At 41.7% G+C, this 19,154-nt stretch overlaps 1 protein-coding gene across 13 annotated transcripts in view; it reads left to right on the forward strand.

The window, feature by feature from the left end:
* Positions 1–19,154, forward strand: part of LOC125451149 (LIM and calponin homology domains-containing protein 1-like) — a 375,919-nt gene that overhangs the window by 329,968 nt on the left and 26,797 nt on the right. For 6 of the 13 annotated variants that reach the window (XM_048527931.2, XM_048527949.2, XM_048528011.2 and 3 more), the window contains 3 exons: positions 2,766–2,840; positions 4,819–4,847; positions 14,327–14,440. In XM_048527931.2, the coding sequence (XP_048383888.1) occupies positions 2,766–2,840; positions 4,819–4,847; positions 14,327–14,440 (218 nt within the window). The remainder of the gene's footprint in view (positions 1–2,765; positions 2,841–4,818; positions 4,848–14,326; positions 14,441–19,154) is intronic. The other 7 variants (XM_048527941.2, XM_048527976.2, XM_048527984.2 and 4 more) reach the window with 7 other exon arrangements.

The raw sequence follows: 19,154 nt of genomic DNA on the forward strand, positions 1-19,154 counted from the left end.
GGCAACTCCCAAACCTCTGTGTTTAACTGTGAACTGGCGGTACCAGAAGCTGTTGCCAGTTTCAGGGACATAACGAGTATGAATGCTAAAGTTTTTGCCATCACTACCACCACAAAGTCTATAATCATCTTAAGGGAAATAATTTCAAAGCATAACTCTTTAACATTTTAACCATTCCTTGTCACAATACAATCTTTTTAAACATATATGCAAGTCTTTTTCTCAGCCTCCTGTTAAAAAAAATGCTAATAAAATCTGTCACCTGACAGGGCTATATGGTACAAAGTAGAAATAGGTAAGTGCAGTGATCTACTACTAGATTTCTTATTATGCTCAATATTTGCATCATAATTACAGTTTCATTAGAGACCAACTATTTCTAAAGTGAGGGCTTATGAATCTAATATGTTTCACCAGTGAAACACCAGTTAAAACAACTTTGTGCAAACATTTCTGAGGAAAGGCCCAGACCTGAAACGTCAGCTTTCTTACTGCTCTCATTCTGCTTGGCCTGCTGTGTTCATCCAACTCCATGCCTTGCTATCCCTTTGTGCAAATATTGCTGTTCTTGCGTTCACAATTGTGCATCTGAGATCAAGGTACAATGATGGAACCAATAATTCCCAAAGAAAAATGTCAAAATAAACTTTATCGTATTGAGGAAATATTTCTGAAGTACCAATATTTCTTCCTCATCTGTTGTCATTTTCCCATTCGTGGTCCAGGCTAATTGTAACACCTGTCCTTTCTCCCACATGGACTTTAGCTGACTCTGGATGACCAGTTTTGAAGTATTTTTTTCTCTGGACTTTGTGGGATGAGTTTCAACTTTGCTTTCTGGGTGGCAATGTGTGGAATCCATTGTCAAGATAGGATTTAAGGAATATGCAGGTGAGCCTCTGAGGTGTGTTGTGATGTAACAGCAACACCCAAAACATGTGAGTGAGACTGTACTGGAAGCACTGAGAAAGTGCCTGGCCTTTGGCAGTCCTCTGAATGCCAGTGACCTGGGGCATTTCTCCTTCACCCAGCAATGGATCTGTCATTGGTGAGGTCTTCACATGATTGCGTTCGCCCTCTTTTCATGACTAATGTTCCCACAAACATGACAGCACCTGGGCTGGTGGGAAGCCTTGCCAATGCTTCCTCTGAGGCCTTGGTATACTTGTCCTTAGAGACCCAGGAAGTAACTTCTGGGGAGCTGGTCATTTCTCCGCAGAGGCCGTGGAGATGCTCGCTGCACGTGCAAAATGTGAGCGAGCGGGCACCACAGCCAGTAGTTAACAGTGGTGTGTAATGAATGAGGACTAACAGCAGGGTTACTTACTGTGAGAGGTACATTGGAATGAAGAGTGCTACCTACTTGGTCAGTGAGACATGGATGTCTCAGCATTCCCAGCGGAGCAATCCCAGTCTATTCCTGAGAGGGCCAGGATTCTCTGCTTGTAGGTGCTGATAAGGCTCATGATGTCACCCTTCCACCCAAAAGGGCTTTCTGTGCCCTGTTGTGACCTGTCTTCTCCTGTTATTTTAATGTGATGAATACATTTTTGTTAAGCAAAGTTTTAAGGGATGTGGCCAAAGGTCAGTCAATGGAGTTAGGCCACAGATCAGCCATGATCTCATTAAATAGTGGAACAGGCTCGAGGGGCTGAATGGTTTACTCCTGTTCCTGTGTTCCTAATGAGAGAAAGGGAGGAATTAAATGAGGTGGAAGTGGCTGGCATGGCTGTTAGTGCTGGTGTAGGTGGGTGAAAGGTGCAAAGAGACTAAAGGAGGTTATGCAGAAGCCACGCAGTACAGTTGGGAGGTTGGGGAGGGTGAGACGGGGTGAGGGAGGTGTGCACAGCGCCAGAGTTTGATTGAGTGTGAAGTAGCAGACAGAGGAGTGTGGCACTTTGCCTGGAGGAGTAAAGAAGATCATTGGCATTCTTACAGCACTGCTGGCTTTTTCTCTGCACCATTGAGACCACACTAATGCAGGTGGCAACCTGGCACTCGGTTGTCAGTGTCTTGTGCTACAGCCTTCTCTGTCAGCCCTCTGGAAAAATGACTGCTCTCTTTTGCAACACGTCCTCTACGGGGACTTCCTGGTCCCTTATCAGAAAATCAGGCTGCCATCTTGCCCTTCTCAGTGTTCAGATTCTGATTGCTCACAGGCAAGCGAGCTTTGGAATGCCATTACTCATCTGGCTGCACAGTGGCCTTTCAAAAATGGTATAGGTGCAATGGATGCCAGTTTTTTTGTGGATATCCACTGAATGGCGTGTTGGTTCAAGAACAGGGCGTGGTAAAATAGGCCTAGAATCAGATGTGGTAGATGTCATGGAACCGGGGATTGCAGTTTGATAATTAATTATGTGAGTTTAGCATGAGATGGCGAGAAATCTTACAAAGCCATGTGGCAAAAAAACCCTTCAAAAAACTCAATGCAACTCAGATAAAGCCAAAAAAGAAGTGAGGTACAGCCTGACATTTCTATGGTATAGGTTTAAGTAAACACAGATCTGCATGCAAAGCAGCATAAACCTAACTAATTCCATGGCAGTAAATTCTGCATCAAAATCTTTGGATCACAATTGGTTATTTGTCAAATTCAGCTGGAATAATGTATAATGTTAGATAATTTTATATATATTTAAGACGCCAATGTCTAAAAATAAACCTCTCTTGTAATTTCAATACCCACTTAATAAATTTTTGTTTTCAGTCATTTGCTTATGATTTCTGTTTCCTGTTTTATTTTATTCTGCTACCCATCTTAGAATCACCTAACACTGCCAGTGTTCCGGTCACAGTTCGGAACTCTTGGCGACGCTCAGAGTTTTTCTCTCAGCCAGGTAAAAGTTGTGCTTAGTAATTTCCTCCTTCTGTTTTGCTTCCTGAACCCAGGAGTGCTTTGGGACACACTAATAATCACGAGTCATTCCCTGCTTTTCTAGATTTGCCTCTCTCATTATGAACTGCATAGTTGCCAAAGCATACCAATGTAGGAAAAAGCAGCCTTAAAAATAGATCCTTAATAGCTGTCTTTTATCATTGATGTCAACTCTTAGGATTTCCAGTAAAATTTTGTTTCTTGAATACAACTTGTTAAACACTTTATGGATGGAGATTTTTGAATGGAACTTGCCTATTCTCTTCTGATATAAAAATTGGTGCCTTTTCTACATAGGATATTGGAGTTAAAGAAAAAAATCTCTGGCACACAATAAGTCCATAAATGTACAGAGAATGCAAAAAGTCAACTGAACAGGACTTCAATAACTTCTCTTTTTTAACTCATTTATAAAATGCTATTGTAATTAGAACCCACTTAGAAACTCTTACAATTCTGTTCAATATGCTGTGATCTGAACATATTGATTTGATTCAGAATTTTAATTTTAACAAAAATGGCCATCATTACTATTGTACGATAACCGAACAAAGAATGAATATTACTCTTGACCACCATATGAGGACTGTTTGTAAAAATAGTAATAATTGGTATTTCTGGGCATCTAGTGCCCACAGAGAATTGAAGTACCAGTCAAAACTAGCTATTATATAAAAAAGAAATGTCAGAACTAGCCCTTGCTAGTTATGCTGATATATGCTGAGCATCAACATCGTAACGTTCTGAACTACTTGTGCAGAGATGGGCAAGGAGACACAATTAGTCCATCATAACAATTTCTTTTTGTGGTAAATTTAATTATTGTAAGATAAGCAATACATGCCATTATATAACCTTTTAAATCTAATGATATCATTTGCCTTTACATAAAACACTGTACTGATACCCAGAGAAAACCATACCTAAAATTGGTAGGTTGGCAACTATGTTCATTGCAAACTTTTTGGGACTCGAATGTGTTCTCCCTACTAATTTGCCTGTTTCCCTGTTTCAGGTGGCAAGTAATAATAGACTTCAAAAATGAAATGAATCACGACAGCATGGTGTTAGCATAAAATCTTTACACAATCCATGCCTGTGTCCTAAAGTTGCTTAAATTAGTAGCTACTGGTTATTGCCAATTGTTGTTGGTAAATTCTGGCTATTTGGCTCACTTCTTGTACCATCACTTGCTGCTCAGTTGTCATTTTTGGAAATCATTCTGTTGGTGGTGGGTCCTGCAAGTTTCCACGTTATTTACATTTTGCACGTTATTTAACCTTAGAGCTCCACCTGTCCATCGATGGTTCTAACAGTTCCAAAGAAACAGGGAGCGCTCCCTAGTATCCAAGCCAATATTTATCCCTCAGTTAACCTCTGAAATAGATGTTCAGGTCACTTACTTCACTGCTGTTTATAGAACCTTGTATTTAAATCAGTTATGTTTTCTGCATTACAGCAATAACTATACTTCAAAAATACTTTATTTGTTGTAAAGAGCTTTAGAATGTCCTAACGTCTAAAATAAATGCAAGTTTTGCTTTCCTGTCCGTTTGGTAACACTAATCACAATAAAATATCAATCAAAGATCACTATCAAATTAGTTGATGTTTGTATTTTACGATCCGTGTTCATACTTGTGCTGTTGATTGCAAATTCCAGGACCTAATGCATTTACAAAAGATTTCATGACAAATTTCTAAATGATCTTTTTTGGCCTGGCATTGTGATGCTGATTGGCTACTAATGAACCTGATTGTAGTTGGCAGACTATTTGAACATCATGTGCTAAAGAAAATAAATTCTTTCAATAAACCATTTGGAAAAAAGATATTTCCAGTGTTACTACCCACTGTATGTAGAACTCCTTCATGGACAGGTGGAACCTCAACCCATCATTTTCAATCCTTTTATTAAATACGTTTTCTTTATCTTTCAGCAGAAGTGAAAAACAGTGAAAATGTAAATGTAAGTATGTAACATTATTATTTTATCTGTGTCATGTGAGCTTGAAAGAGCAACAGTTCTCAACAGCCAGCATTGCCAGTGTAGTGTTATGTGACATTGTTGGGGTTTGCATCTCAATATTACATGGAACAATCACTTTGATCAATGCAGGATCTCTGAGCATCATACGGAGCTGTTTTTAACTTTATTTTCAAGTTGTTGAATATTCAAACAATGTTAATCACAATGCTGTGAAAACTGATGCCTTTCAAAGACACACCAGGAATGTTGTTCAAGTTCCAAAGAAATTTGCTGAATCAGACAATCTTCTAGATCTTTTGGAACATTTGACACTGAAGTAGCACACAGTCATTTTATCAAATGTGCAATTTCATCTTGAACATCTTTTTAGTTCTCAATATACCGTGATCTAGACCAATCTACCAAGCAACGGACCAGAGCCTGATGGTCTGCTTTGGACCCACTGGGTTCCCTCCTTTTTGCACAGTGGGTAGACTTCTTGTCTTGTGCTGGTAAATCTCCATGATAAATAAGAGGATCTTGCTGTAATGGGATCCTTTATGGGAATCATCCTTCATTATTCTGTAGCAGAATGCATTAACACCATCACAGTCTTTGCCTCACATGTTTGGTTGTTGCCACGATGGCACCATTCCTGTTCATGATTCATGTGTCCTCTGATTTTGCAGATTATCTCTGTTAAATGAATGCAGATTTTATCTTCCTGCAAGACATAAGTGGACTTTTAAGCAGTTTTAATTCTGTGTTTCCTAACCAAAATGAACCATAATTTCAAAGTTAAAATTAGAAATCATCGACGGAGCTTGCTCTCAGAATGTATTCACATCAGAAAACCTGCATATAACTTTGGATCTTGATTATTTGGCTTAAAGTAGTCTTATCTGCATCAGAAGTCACAAGATCCTAAGAAAGAAAAGTTCATTTTAGGCTTTTTCAATCAAAAGCAAATACCCACAGTTCTTCTCCCCATCACAGTATCAAGCTGCTTTATCTCCTTTAGTTAAAGTTTGTTTCAAATTTTGGTTGCTGTATGTGTGAAAATGTTCTTTCTGGCTTTAGTTCCCCTAAATTCCCCTCACCCATCTGAATATTGCTATTTTGCCTCACACAAAACATTTTCTCCAGATTTACTCTAAATTTGTTCTATTTCATTGGCTTATTTAGTTTAGAAGATCCTGCCACAGGCACGTTCTTTCAGTAGTCAAAAGTACCACTTGCACACATTGCTAAATACTCTGCTCCTAAAGCTACTGAGTAAAATAATATTAAGCAACAAGTGATCCGGTATATCAAGGTGCTGAAATTGAAATTGGACACTTTTCAGGGAACCTCAGTTACTGGCTGAAATTAGGGACAGCAGACTCCAAAATTAAAAATTTTGGTGTGGGCTTGAGGCAGATGTGATATTGACAGTATGCCTACAAAGCCTGGATTTGAGAAAGCTGAATTATTTTCAGATTCATTTTTGTCAGTTTCAGAACTTAGAAAAGAATTAGCTTCTATCTGGACAAAGTGGTACATAGAACCTTTTGGGAAAGGACTTCCTAATGGAGATGAGGGGAAGGCTGGTAGAAAATTGCACGTTACATTATGCAGCATATACAGCACAGAAACAAACTATTCAACCCAGCTAGCCAATTTCACTTCCATTTGCACATACTGCCAAATTTCCATTTTTAAATTGACCACAAAAAAGATCATCAGAAATAGAAACAGTAGGAGGCAATTCAAGCATGTGAGCTGCTCTGCAACTCAGTATGATTGTAGCTGATTTCACTTTCCTGTCTATCCGCTACCCTTACTTCCCTTGACAAACAATAATCTGTCTCCCTCAGCCTCAAATATATATAATGACCCAATCTCAATTGCTCAGTGGGGAAGAGAATTCCAAGTTTGAAAACACTTTGCTAAGAAATAACATCCTCAGCTCAGTATAAATAAGCTCCCTCAGAATCTGACAGATTCAAATAAGTTGATCTCTTGTTCTTTTGAGTTTCAGTAACAACAGGCCCAACCTGCACGGCCAATCCTCAGAAGACAATGTCTTGTTATTGGAATTAACTGAGTGAACTTTTCCTGAACTGTTTCCAGCACACATTATATAATTCTTTGGTAATTCGATAAAAACGGTAAACTAAACTCCAAGTGTGGTTCCATGAAGACTCTGCACAGACGTAGTCATACTTCCTGACTTTTTGCTATATTCCCCTTGCAATAAAGGCAAACACTCTGTTTCCCTTTTCGACCACTTGCTGTCACTGCATGCTTGCTTTTTGTGATTCATATACTTGAACGCCCAGATCCATCTAGACCACAGATTGCAGCAGTATATCCATTTAAATAACATTCTGCTCTTCTTTCTTTACTGCCAACATGCAAGTCTTAAACAAAAGAATAGACAAAAATTGAACATGTTGACAAATGGATGTGCAACTTCCCCACCTGAATTATTTGTGCTAGTCACTATAATCAGTAGAAAAAATATCCCCTGATTAATTTTGATATTCTGCTAGTAGTTATTGAGATTTAGCCTTAAAATCACTCTTAGATGTTTTGTTACAGCTTTGACACCTTATAGAGTCATTGATTATAGAGATGTATAGCACAGAAAAATGCCCTTCCACCTATTGAGTTTTAAGTATAAACAACAGAAACTATTGATGCAAAGCACTCAAATTGAATTTTCATAAAATGTAAGTATTAATATAAGTATTAAAATACGTTTATCTTTATTCCTGTGTTCACCCAATATGATTTTTAAAAATACAGCAAGGAACATTCAGTATAATTAAAAACTTCCACAGCATGGAGTAAAAGTACAAAGTTAATGTTGAATTACATTTTTCAGTGACTGGCCCTTGAAAGAGTTTGCTACGGTGAGTTATTATGGTAAACTATCTTTGCTCAGTGAAACATGAATGAAAGTAATCTACAGGGAATCTACGTATTAGAAACTTGAGGGCAAATTTTAACTTCCTCCACAGAAAAACAGGCAGAGCATAGGTTAGGAGACAGCAAGAACTGCCTATGCTGGAGTCAGAGACAACACACAGTGAGGAGCTGGATGAACACAGCAGGCCAAGCAGCATCAGAGGAGCAGGAAAGTTGACATTTAGGGTTGGGACCCTTCTTCAGAGAGGGGAGGGGGAAGGTTGCTGGGAAATAAATAGAGAGAGGAGGGGTGGGCCTAGGGAAGGTAGGTGTGATGGTGATAGGTGAGTGTAGGTAGGGAGTGGTGGGATTGGTCATTGGGATGGATGGGGTGGATAGGTGGGAGAGAAGATGGACACGTTGTGTCAGATCAAAGAGGCAGGGTTGAGAGGGAGGGTTGGGCTTGTAATGAGGCCAGGGGTGGGAAGATTTTAAAATTGGTGAATTCTATGTTTAGGCCATCAGACTGTAGGCTCCCGAGGCAGAATATGAGGTGCTGCTCCTCCAGTTTGTGGGTGGTGTCATTGTGACACTGGAGGAGGCCCAGGATCGACATGCCACTCAGGGAGTGGGAGGAACAGTTAAAATTGTTAGCAACCGGAAGGTGTTGTCGTTTACGCATACAGAACACAGATGCTCCATGAAACAGTCTCCGAGTCTATGCTTGGTCTCACCGATGTACAGGAGGCCACATTGGGAACAACGAATACAGTAAACCAAGTTGGCGGATATACAGGTGAACCCATGTGTAATGTGGAAGGAAGCAGAGGTGCTCCATTTCCTACCTACTAGCCTCATCCCGCCCCCTTGACCTGTCCATCTTCCCTGGACTGACATATCCCCTCCATACCTCCCCACTTATACTCTCCTCTGCACCTATCTTCTCTGCTATCTATCTTCAGTCCGCCTCCCCCCTCTCCCTATTTATTTCAGAATCCTCTCTCCATCCCCCTTTTCTGATGAAGAGTCTAGGGCCGAAATATCAGCTTTTGTGCTCCTAAGATATTGCTTGGCCTGTTGTGTTCATCCAGCCGCACAGTTTTTTTATCTTGTAATGTAGAAGATTTGCTTTGGGCCTTGGATGGAGGTGAGGGGGGGAGGTGTAGGGGCAGGTGTAGCACTTCCTGCGGTTGCAGGGAAAAGTGTGCCGGGTGTGTTGGGGTTAGTGGGGAGCGTGGAGCAGACAAGAGAGTCACAGAGAGAGCAGTCCCTATGAAAGGCAGAAAGGGATGGGAAGGGAATAGCTTTTTGGTGGTGGGGTCGGTTTGTAGGTGGGGGAAGTGACAGAGAATGATGCGCTGAAAGTGAGGGTTGGTGGGGTGGTATGTGAGGTCAAGGAGTATTCTGTCTTTATTTTTGTTGGGGAGGGAGTTTGAGTGCAGAAGTGTGGGAAATGCAAGAGATACGGTTGAGGGCATTTTTGATCACTGGAGGGGGCAAGTTGCAATCCTTGAAATAGGAGGACATCTGGGATGTTCGGGAGTGGAACCCTCCATCTTGGGAGCAGAGGTGGTGGAGGCAGAGAAATTGGGAGTAGGGGATCGCATTCTTGAAGGAGAGTGGGTGAGAGGAGGTGTAATCCAGGTGGCTATGGGAGTTACTGGGCTTGAAATAGATTCAGTTTCGAGGCGGTTAACAGAGATGAAGACAGAGAGGTCCAGGAAGGAGAGGGAGGTATCGGAGATGGCCCAGGTGAATTTGAGGTCGGGGTGAAAGGTGTTTGTAAAAGTTGATGAACTGTCAAGCTCCTTGTGGGAACACGAAACAGCACCAATACATTCATCAACGTAGCAGAGGAAGAGGTGGGCGATTGTGCCAGTGTAACAGTGGAAGAGGGTCTGTTCCATGTAACCTACGAAGAGACAGGTATAGCTTGGGCCCATGTGGGTGCCCATGGCCACCCCCTTAGCCTGTAGGAAATGGGAGGAATTAAAGGAGAAGTTGTTGAGGGTGAGGATGAGTTTGTTAAAACAGATGAGGATGTAAGTGGAAGGGGACTAGTTGGGCCTGGGGGAGAAAAAGAAGCAGAGGGCTTTTAGGCCAACTGTGTGGGATACAAGTGTGTACGGATTGGATGTCCATAGTGAAGATGAGGTGTTGGGCGCCAGGAAATTGGAAATCTTGGAGGAGGTGGAGGGTGTGGGTGATGTCCTGGAAGTAGGTGGGGAGTTCCTGGACTGGGGTAAAAGACAGAGTCAAAGTAAGCAGAGATAAATTCAGTGGGGCAGGAGCAGGCGGAGACAATGAGCTGGCCGTGACAGTCAGGTTTGTGGATTTGGGGAAGGAGATAGAAACGGGTGGTGCCAGGTTGGGGAACAGTGAGGTTGGAGGCTGTGGTTGGGAGGACACCTGAACTGATGACGTTATGAATGGTCTGAGAGACGATGGTTTCGAGATTAGGGGTGGGATCATAATTGAGGGGATAGTCGTAGGGGGAGGTGTCAGTGAGGAGGCACCTGGCCTCGGCTATGTAAAGGTCAGTGTGCCAGACCACCACTGCACCTCCTTTATCTGTGGGTTTGATAGTGAGGTTAGGGTTGGAGTGGAGGAAGTGGAGGGCTGCCTGTACTGTGGGGGAGAGGTTGGAGTGAGTGAGGGTGTGGAGAGGTTGCGCCAATTGATGTTGCAATGGCAGTTGGAGATGAAGAGGTCGAGGGAGTGTAGTAGACCTTGGGGTGGTGTCCAGGAGGATAGGGGCTCTGCTGGAGATGGGAGAAGGGGTCTGTAGAGGGTGGGTTAGACTCACGATTAAAGAATAAAGTGCAGAGGTGGAAGTGGCAGAAAACCCGTTCGATGTCCAAACGTGAATGGAATTCATTGATGTGTGGGTGGAGGGCAATGAAGGTGAGTCCTTTACTGAGGACTGACTGTTCGTTCTCAGTGCGGGGGAGGTCTGGGGGGATGGCGAAGACCCAGCAGGTCTTGTGGCTGGGGCTGGCAGTGGGAATGGAGACTGTCTCGGGAGTAGAAGTGACAGGGTGGTGGTGGTGGTGGAAGCCGGTGCGACTCGTCTATCCTGAGCCTCCTCCAGTGCCACGATGACACCACATGCAAACTGGAGGAGCAGCACGTCATATTTCACCTCAGGAGCCTATAGCCCGATGACCTAAACATGGAATTCATTAGTTTTAAAATCTTCCCACCCCCGGCCTCATCCCTCGTTCAACCCTCCCTCTCATCCCCACCTCCTTGACTTGACACAACCTGTCCATCTTCCCTCCCTTCCAATCCACCCCATCCATCCAACTGACCAATCCCCACCACTCCCTACCTGCATTCACCGATCGCAATCAAAGCTATCTTCCCCAGCTCCACCCCTCTATTTATTTCTGAGCTCGCTTCCTCCTGCCCATTTCTGAAGAAGGGCCCTGACCCGAAACATCACCTTTCCCGTTCCTCTGCTGCTGCCTGGCCTGCTGTGTTCTTCCAGCTCCTCAGAGCAAAGATTAAATTGGAGTGTCAATATTCTGTTCCATTTCCACCTCACAATGATTTCTATGCCACTGTATTCTTAAACTAGCTGCATTTTCTTGTACATTTGTACACATTAAAATTCTAAGACACATGTAGAGCATCAAGGACATTTTAAATGCGATTTGAACAGAGTACCCAAAAATAAGACTTAAAATACAGCTGCATATTTTAAACGTGCTGCATGCTAGAAATCATTTTCGCACACAATGCAAGTTTGCAAATGAAAATTCAAAATATTCAACTTAGTGTTACATTTAAGGAACAAATATTTTAATATCAGCAATATGTAATATTGATGCTCCTGAATATATAGAATGTGAAGGGATGGGAAGTGGAATTGCATCCATACATCTAAATTTAACAGTCAATAAATCTAAAGGACTGGTGAGCAGAGATTGCAGTGCTTATTTTCAAAGAAGGGCATAGAACTAAATCAGTAAACTATCAACCTCTTGCTATCAGCAGTAGGAAGGACACTTGAATCTTTTCTAGAAGATGAGATAACAAATAGCAGAGACCAAAATATATTCTTTTAAAAAAATAGGTATGGAGACTGCATGGCAAATTTTCAGAGTTGGGCTGGTTCCGGAGGTTTTAAAAATTGCTGGTGGAACCTGTATGCAGAGATCCTAACTCCGCATCTGAACAATTCTATTTTTGCCATCAGCGAAAGGGGGATTGAATATAACGTGCACAAGCAGGAAACCTGATCTTAGTTGGGCCACTTGAAATTAATGTTGAATTCAAATGGGGCCCATTTTCATTGTTGCAAGAGTATCAAGTACAGTCCTGGAGTCACAAATGTGGGGAGGTTATGTTAAAGTTTTGAAATAACTCCGCAGAGTTTGGTATTTCATCAACAAGTCACTGTTCAGTTACGCATGCATCATACTTGACACTAGTCCAGCTTCCTCAGAGCCAGCTCTGATTGTTCACAACCTGTCAGTCCTGTTTATGTCTGTCAGCCAGGGGTCCCTGATTGGGGCTGTTAACCTGGTCCAATCAGGGAACTCAATCAATGATGGTCACCTGGCTGACCTCATCGCAGGTTTGTAAACGATAGATAAGGTCTGTTTATGTTTTGTGATTTGAAATTATTTAAAGCAACAGCTATTTAAAAATGAAATAAAAAGTAAGATGCTGTGCCAGTTAGAGTTAAAAATAAACAGACTACTGCTGCTAGAGTACATTGATTTACAGGCCGTCTGGTGTAGCTTAGGACAGAAAAAGCCATCTGTTCTGTAGTTTCAAGATATTCATTATTGATGTTTCCAAAGGAACGTAATTGCAGCTGAGCCCATGATGACTACTAGTCTGAGTTTTGCAGGGTTTAAAACCGCTTATCTCTGCAGTGGTGTATTAGATTAGATTAGTTTCCCTACAGTGTGGAAACAGGCCCTTCGCCGAACAAGTCCACACCGCCCCTTGAAGCATCCCACCCAGACCCATTCACCTATAATCCACATACTCCTGAACACTACGGGCAATTTAGCATGGCCAGTCCACCTAGCTGCACATCTTTGGACTGTGGGAGGAAACGGGAGCACCCGGAGGAAACCCACGCAGACACGGGGAGAATGTGCAGACTCCACACAGACAGTCACCCGAGGTTGGAATCGAACCTGGGTCCCTGGAGCTGTGAGGCTGCAGTGCTAACCACTGAGCCACCGTGCCACCCAATTACTAATATACATTTTGAAAGTTTGGAGGTGCTATTAAAGGATTAATCATCTTCAATGTGGTTAGTGAGTAGAAACTTTATTTTTATAAAAGCTTTACCACTTCAGGTAATCCAAAATATTTGGCAGTGTTTAGGGGCATTTTTTGCAGTTTGTAAATATTTGGATCATCTTAGATTGTTAAAAGTTTTATTTTCTTACATCACCATATGGATCCTGACAGCTACCTTTAGTAGATTCTGGATGAGTGGCAGTGAAGTTAGCAAAGGAGATATGAGTGAGCATGGGTGGTTGACAAGGGAGTTATAACAGAGCACGGCAGTGGCCTAGAATAATGAGCATACATGGAAGTGATATGAGGTTGTTTATCAGAGAAACAGTACAGAGGCATTGATGGAAGTGTTATTGCCTGCAGCCAGGTTGAGGGGGATGAGGAGAAAATTTGTCAGAGTAGGGCAGGGAGAATTTCATTTATAATGTTGATAAGGGAGATTTTGGTAATCTGTTACATGCAGAGACCATATTGGAGATTCAGACACCATTCTGAGAAAGATGAGAATGGATTTGAGAGCCAATAGTGCATTTAAGGACCTTTTTGGAAGAATAGGAGGGTGGAGAGAGTTATGACAAGGCAGAGGAATCAACGGTGGGTCTGTTCATGTGACGTGCATTAATGACAGATTTGATTAAAAGTGAAGCTGTACCTGAAGCGCAAAAAAGACAAAAAGAGAAGGGATCAAAGAATCTGTGGTGACTTGAGTGAACTGTAAACACTGGCCTAGAGCAGCTGGGCTAAGTAGCCTATTTCTGTAAGATCTATGTTACTTTCTGTAATCTCAAGTGTGTCATCTAGTGGAGATTCCATAAACAGCATAACTATTTAAACAGAGGTATGGGAGAGAATGTGTCATGCCGTGTTCCTCTTTTGTGCCTTCTTGAAGGGGTGAAGGCCGTGGCTCTTGGCAATTCCTTTGACTATGCCCAGGAGAAAGGAAAATAATCACTTCAGAAGTGGGGGAAAGGAATAAAGATTATTAGTGCTCATATCACTCTTGTCTTTTCTTAATTCATTGCATAAGTGTTATTGTACAACATAGATTACATCATAACAGTCAGGAATGACCATAAGTGACATTATTAAAATGTTTCATTGTGAAAAATGTCTGGTAATAATCTTCATATTTAACAAGCTGCTCTTATAAACTCTTGCTGATAATTTGGTTGCCCCATTCCTGGCTGTAATCTTTTGTTTGCCTTCCTCAGTAGCTGTCATTGTTTCTCTTGCTTACTGGAAGCATCACCTTAAATAACATTTCTCAAATCATGAAATGACATCAGTCTGTCACACAACTTTCTCTTGATGTGGATTGTTAGATCCCAGTTGCTCCTTTAAATCTCCCTAAACGTTTTGACTGCTGGTATTGGGATCCAGAAGAAGAACGCAAGCGTCAGGAAAGATGGCAGAAAGAGCAGGAACGCTTGCTCCAGGTACATTAACACAACTTGCGTTGACCCTCTGCTACTAAGTGCTGTTGTTTTGCTGCTGCTTTTCTCATAGGCTCGGTAGATATGGTGCACCCTCCTTATGGCTCTTAACACTAATCCTTCCTCAATGCTTTTTCCATAAATGTAGTTCTGATTAGCCAATTAGAAGATGGTAATGAAAGCGATGCAGTGTATCATTGTTCTACTGAGCAGATCAGAGCCACAAAAAAATTGATGTGAAAATGACTGATAGAATTGCTACAGTAGGAAGCAAATTACTGGAATGTAATAAAATATATTTCTGGAAATGTGATTCTGGTATAAATTTTATTGAGTTACAATTGATACTACTTGCAATCATGCAATCATTAACTTATTAAATCCAGCCCAGCTGCTCCAGGGCAATTGACTCAAGTTTGAAAGCTTTTATTAATGTTCTAACTCATGACTTCCCTGAGATAGAGTGACACTTGTATTAACTCTCCATGAGGCCTAGTGAGTTTGATTGCACTATTGTCCCAAACTTGCCTCATTAATTGTGCACCAGGCTCCTATAGCACCTTGTTCTTCTGATACTAGCCTACTGCCCCACTCGCTATAAGTGGAACAGGAAAAAAAAACCCTGACTCCACCTACTGTTGAAGTGGTCACTGCCATTTACGATTCACAGTTTGCGTTTAGGAGTTGAGTGAATATATAAGGAGCCAAAGCCACGATTTGGACAATGAGTCACAGGTTCAGCTTAGTCATCATAAGCAGGCCCCCTTATAACACAACCCTTCCTGTTTCTTTCTATTAACACTCCCTCTTTGCTCCATCAGTACCTTTCCTTCACATGGTCTGACACACCACTGGAAATTACAACTGCAACTCTCATCCTCTCCCGCCCCCCCCCCCCCCCCAACCGAGCCCCATCCCCACAGTTTGCTCAGCCCACCACTGTCTTGTACACCCACCATCACGGCCACTGCAGTGTTGAAAATCTATAATTTCCACTCACAACCCTTCCTAAAGTATCCCATTGTCATCTTATGTGCCCCCACCCCACCTAGAATGTCACGTTTCCTCCCCTTTCCATCCTTTGCCTTCTGTATCACGAGTTACTGCCTCCAATCCCCAGCAGTGGATTCCCCCATTTTCTTAACACAGCAATATCCCTTGATATTCCCTTCACTACCTTTCCAATTATACCCAGACTTAGTGTAGCTCATCTCACAAGTGGCTTGAACAGGCAGTCATGACTATTCACTGACTAGACCCCTGATCCATCCTAAATGATGTTCTGTGAATCCCCTCACTGTCTGCACTGGCCGTGCAGGAGTAAGAATGGCCTTCTCCCCAGTCTTCAGTTAGACAGAGTTCCCTGACACTGACTGACCCAAGCAGAAAAATGATCATTCCTAGCCTCTTGAACTGTGAACAGATGATGTTCTGACTGACTGTACCATGTTCCCCCTGACTGACCGCAACCACCAGCCCTACCCCCACCTTGACTGAGGACTGCTTCACTTCAGTGTTGAGACCTGTCAGTTGGTTGATGCACATGGAGTGCATTTGCCATGTGAGCTGTTGGCTGAAGCTGAGAGATTGATTTAGCACAGTGCTACAGAACAACAAGACTAATCCCTGGATTTATGACGGTGGACATCCATGACAAACTTCCGGTTTTGGCAGGGCACAAGTCCTGTGAATCTTCAAGCTCCAGGTGACAGGTGCAAAGCTCAAAAAGGCAAAGTGAGTGTGCTGTGTGCATTGAGTATCTACAATGTGCCATGATGACCCACTGAAATTGGCATGTGTTGGGTGCCAACTATCATGGATGTGGAATGTGCACATCCACATTTGTCATGGAGTGTACCCTGAGCTGCTGGTGCCAGGTGTCTAAGATGGAGATCTAGAGGAGCAAGCAGCAAGCTGGAGTTGTCAGGTAACCTCTAACATTTTTGTCAGGAATTCAAGGTAACTTGCTTCTATCTGGCAGCTGGGAGAAAAGGAAACTGCATATTAATGAGGCCTAAGTAATTCAGTCATGATGATGCTATTAATGAGTGTTAATCTGTGCAAATAAACCTCTCACCACTCAGTAGCAAGAACTTCAACACCTGGTTGAAATTGTAACTTGTTTTGCACTCAATGTTAAAAAAATTCCTCCTGAGACATCTCTCCCAATTTTCCCATCTTCATTCACCATGTTGTTCAGGGCCTGGGAAGATTCCACTTGTTGCTAATAGTACAGAGTTGTACTGTCCATAAATACAAAACTTCACTGTAACAGTAATTTACTGACTACTGTAGTGATTTACATTTGTAAATATATAGGGAGGTGAATGACTAGTTTTCTTAAAAAAATGAAAAAGGCTGACAGCACTGCTTCAGTGGAAAGATACTTAGTATTGTGTGAGGTGATACAAACTGTGGCAGCTATAATTGTGACTTTCTGCATGATCTTAGTTTCTTTTCATTGCTGCATAAAATGTATCTGTTTTTGTCGATCATGTAGTCACCATCTTTGCTTAATACATCCTTAAAGCGATGCGTATGTGTGATGTGCCCGCCAGTGCAAGTAGGTAAACAAACTAATCTGTGAAGCCAGTTGATGGAGCATATTTCTCATGATATTCACAGTCTCCAATCAACATAAATGTCTGCATGTGTTTTGCTGGACATATTAGCTCAACACAGTCAGAAGTAAAAGTTACTAGGCATAGTTGACAGAGAGAGGGACGTACTGTGGAGCTGTCTTAATCAACTATACAAAGCAACTGCCTTGCATCCTTTAGTGAGAGCTAAATAACTGCTCCTGACTTTCAGCAGGGATGGTGACATGGTTAACAATAACGTGATGCTTTGCCAAATCCCCAATCATCATTTCATTAGTGTGACCTCTGGGCTAAGGGCTTGTGAAAATTGAATCTAAGTTAGAATAGTTAAATCCTTGGCTTTCTTAACTTTCACCTAGGCTGCTTGAATTAAACTTTTAGCAATATTATAAATATACATCAATCATGTATTACACTGGTTTAAATTAATTGGTTGATTCTTCACCTAGTTGACTCTCATCTGCACTCTGATTGCCTGTCATCAGGCAAGTCACACTGTTGTGTAAAATCGAAACGTAGAGAAACTATCAGCGGTTTATAAATGAAGTCTTGGCACCAGCTTCCTTGAGTAACTCGGGTGGAGCAGTAACTGTTGACCTTGGCCTGAAAGTGAAAGGGAATATAGAATAATTATCTCTGTGAACATATAAGCCTCAACTATTATGGTATGGTCAGAATCTTTAGAGGTATTAGTTCTGGAGAGGATACCCCATATCATTCACCTATATGGGACAATAATTGTCATCCTATATCTATAAATATTTTTAAAGCATATTCTAGACACAGTTTACCTGATGGAGTTTAGGACTATTGAAGGGAGAACACAGATGTGAAAAAAGAAAATGGATCAATAAACTCCCAACAATGAACCCTGGTAACTCCATATCCGATGTATGTATAATGATACTCATTATGCTGGAGGAAGGAGAAGTTGACCAACATTTGTATTCATGCATACTATCCAGTAACTCCTCTGTATGCGAGATCAAGCTGAAGTTCTCTAGAATACTCAATGGTTTAGGTTTCTATTTGTAGAATGCATGTTTTACTCAGGGACAAAGGGCAATTGGTATAGATGAAATACTTTAGGAGTCCAAGTGTGAAGTTGAGGGAGTTAGGATTGATTCATCACTTACAAACTTTGCAAGAAATGCTAACTCTCCACCCTTCCTATGAGTGCATTACAACATCAAGCCCCTGCCTTCATTGAATATTCATGTGTGAATGTTGCAGGCACAAATGAGGCATTTTTGGAAATTCTCTCTCATTTACTCTAACAGGGCCTTAATTGCTATAGACAACACTAGTCTGTCTTTCTGCAAAAATATCGTCGTTGCACATGTAGCCACTTAGATAGGGATAAGCAATAAATGCTGGCCTAGCCAGCAACTGGCAACTTCCGTCCCACAAAAATATTTAAAAGGGCTTCAGAGTGACACAGCAATCAATCGCAGTGCCAAGTTTTTCAGTTTACGGATTTAGGGTTGTAAATGTATTTAAATCCAGCTGCCCGTGGGGTCAGAACATGGTCATGAATAGATATGGCTAAATGCATTGCATGATAAAAGTCAATTTCTGAGGCACTTAACTGTCTTCAGCTATCACAGTGAAGATAGAACTATGCCAGTACATTGTCAAGCCAACAAACCATATTGTTATCATTGATGGAGAAGTCAAATGTGACTGCGCTGGTCTAATAATGTTCATGCTGAATTGATTGTACATTTGACACAATAAGCTCAGTATTAGATTGACAATACATGTGCTAAAACATGAGTTCTCCATAAATTGAGTTTTCTTTTCAATCATGAGATCCTAGCCACATGTCCTCCTTCTCTAGGCTCGATTTAAACATAATTATGTCACAGTTTAGTGCATGGAATTATGTTAAGAGGTAGACTGATTGCTAACAGTCATGCATGTGCTGGTCATATGGGACTTAACCTTTGATACTCAATAACCTTGGTCTGTGGCCTTGATGCGGTAATAAAGCAATGGGATATCAAATGTTTGTGCTAAGATCTGAGACCATGCATGCGGCTCAATGACATTGGTCATCCATATTTCTTGTTATTCCACATTTCAACTTTGTTTTAAAATCAGGCATTTTCAGGGCC

Source organism: Stegostoma tigrinum, chromosome 1 (genome assembly GCF_030684315.1).
Source record: "Stegostoma tigrinum isolate sSteTig4 chromosome 1, sSteTig4.hap1, whole genome shotgun sequence".
NCBI lineage: Eukaryota > Metazoa > Chordata > Chondrichthyes > Orectolobiformes > Stegostomatidae > Stegostoma > Stegostoma tigrinum.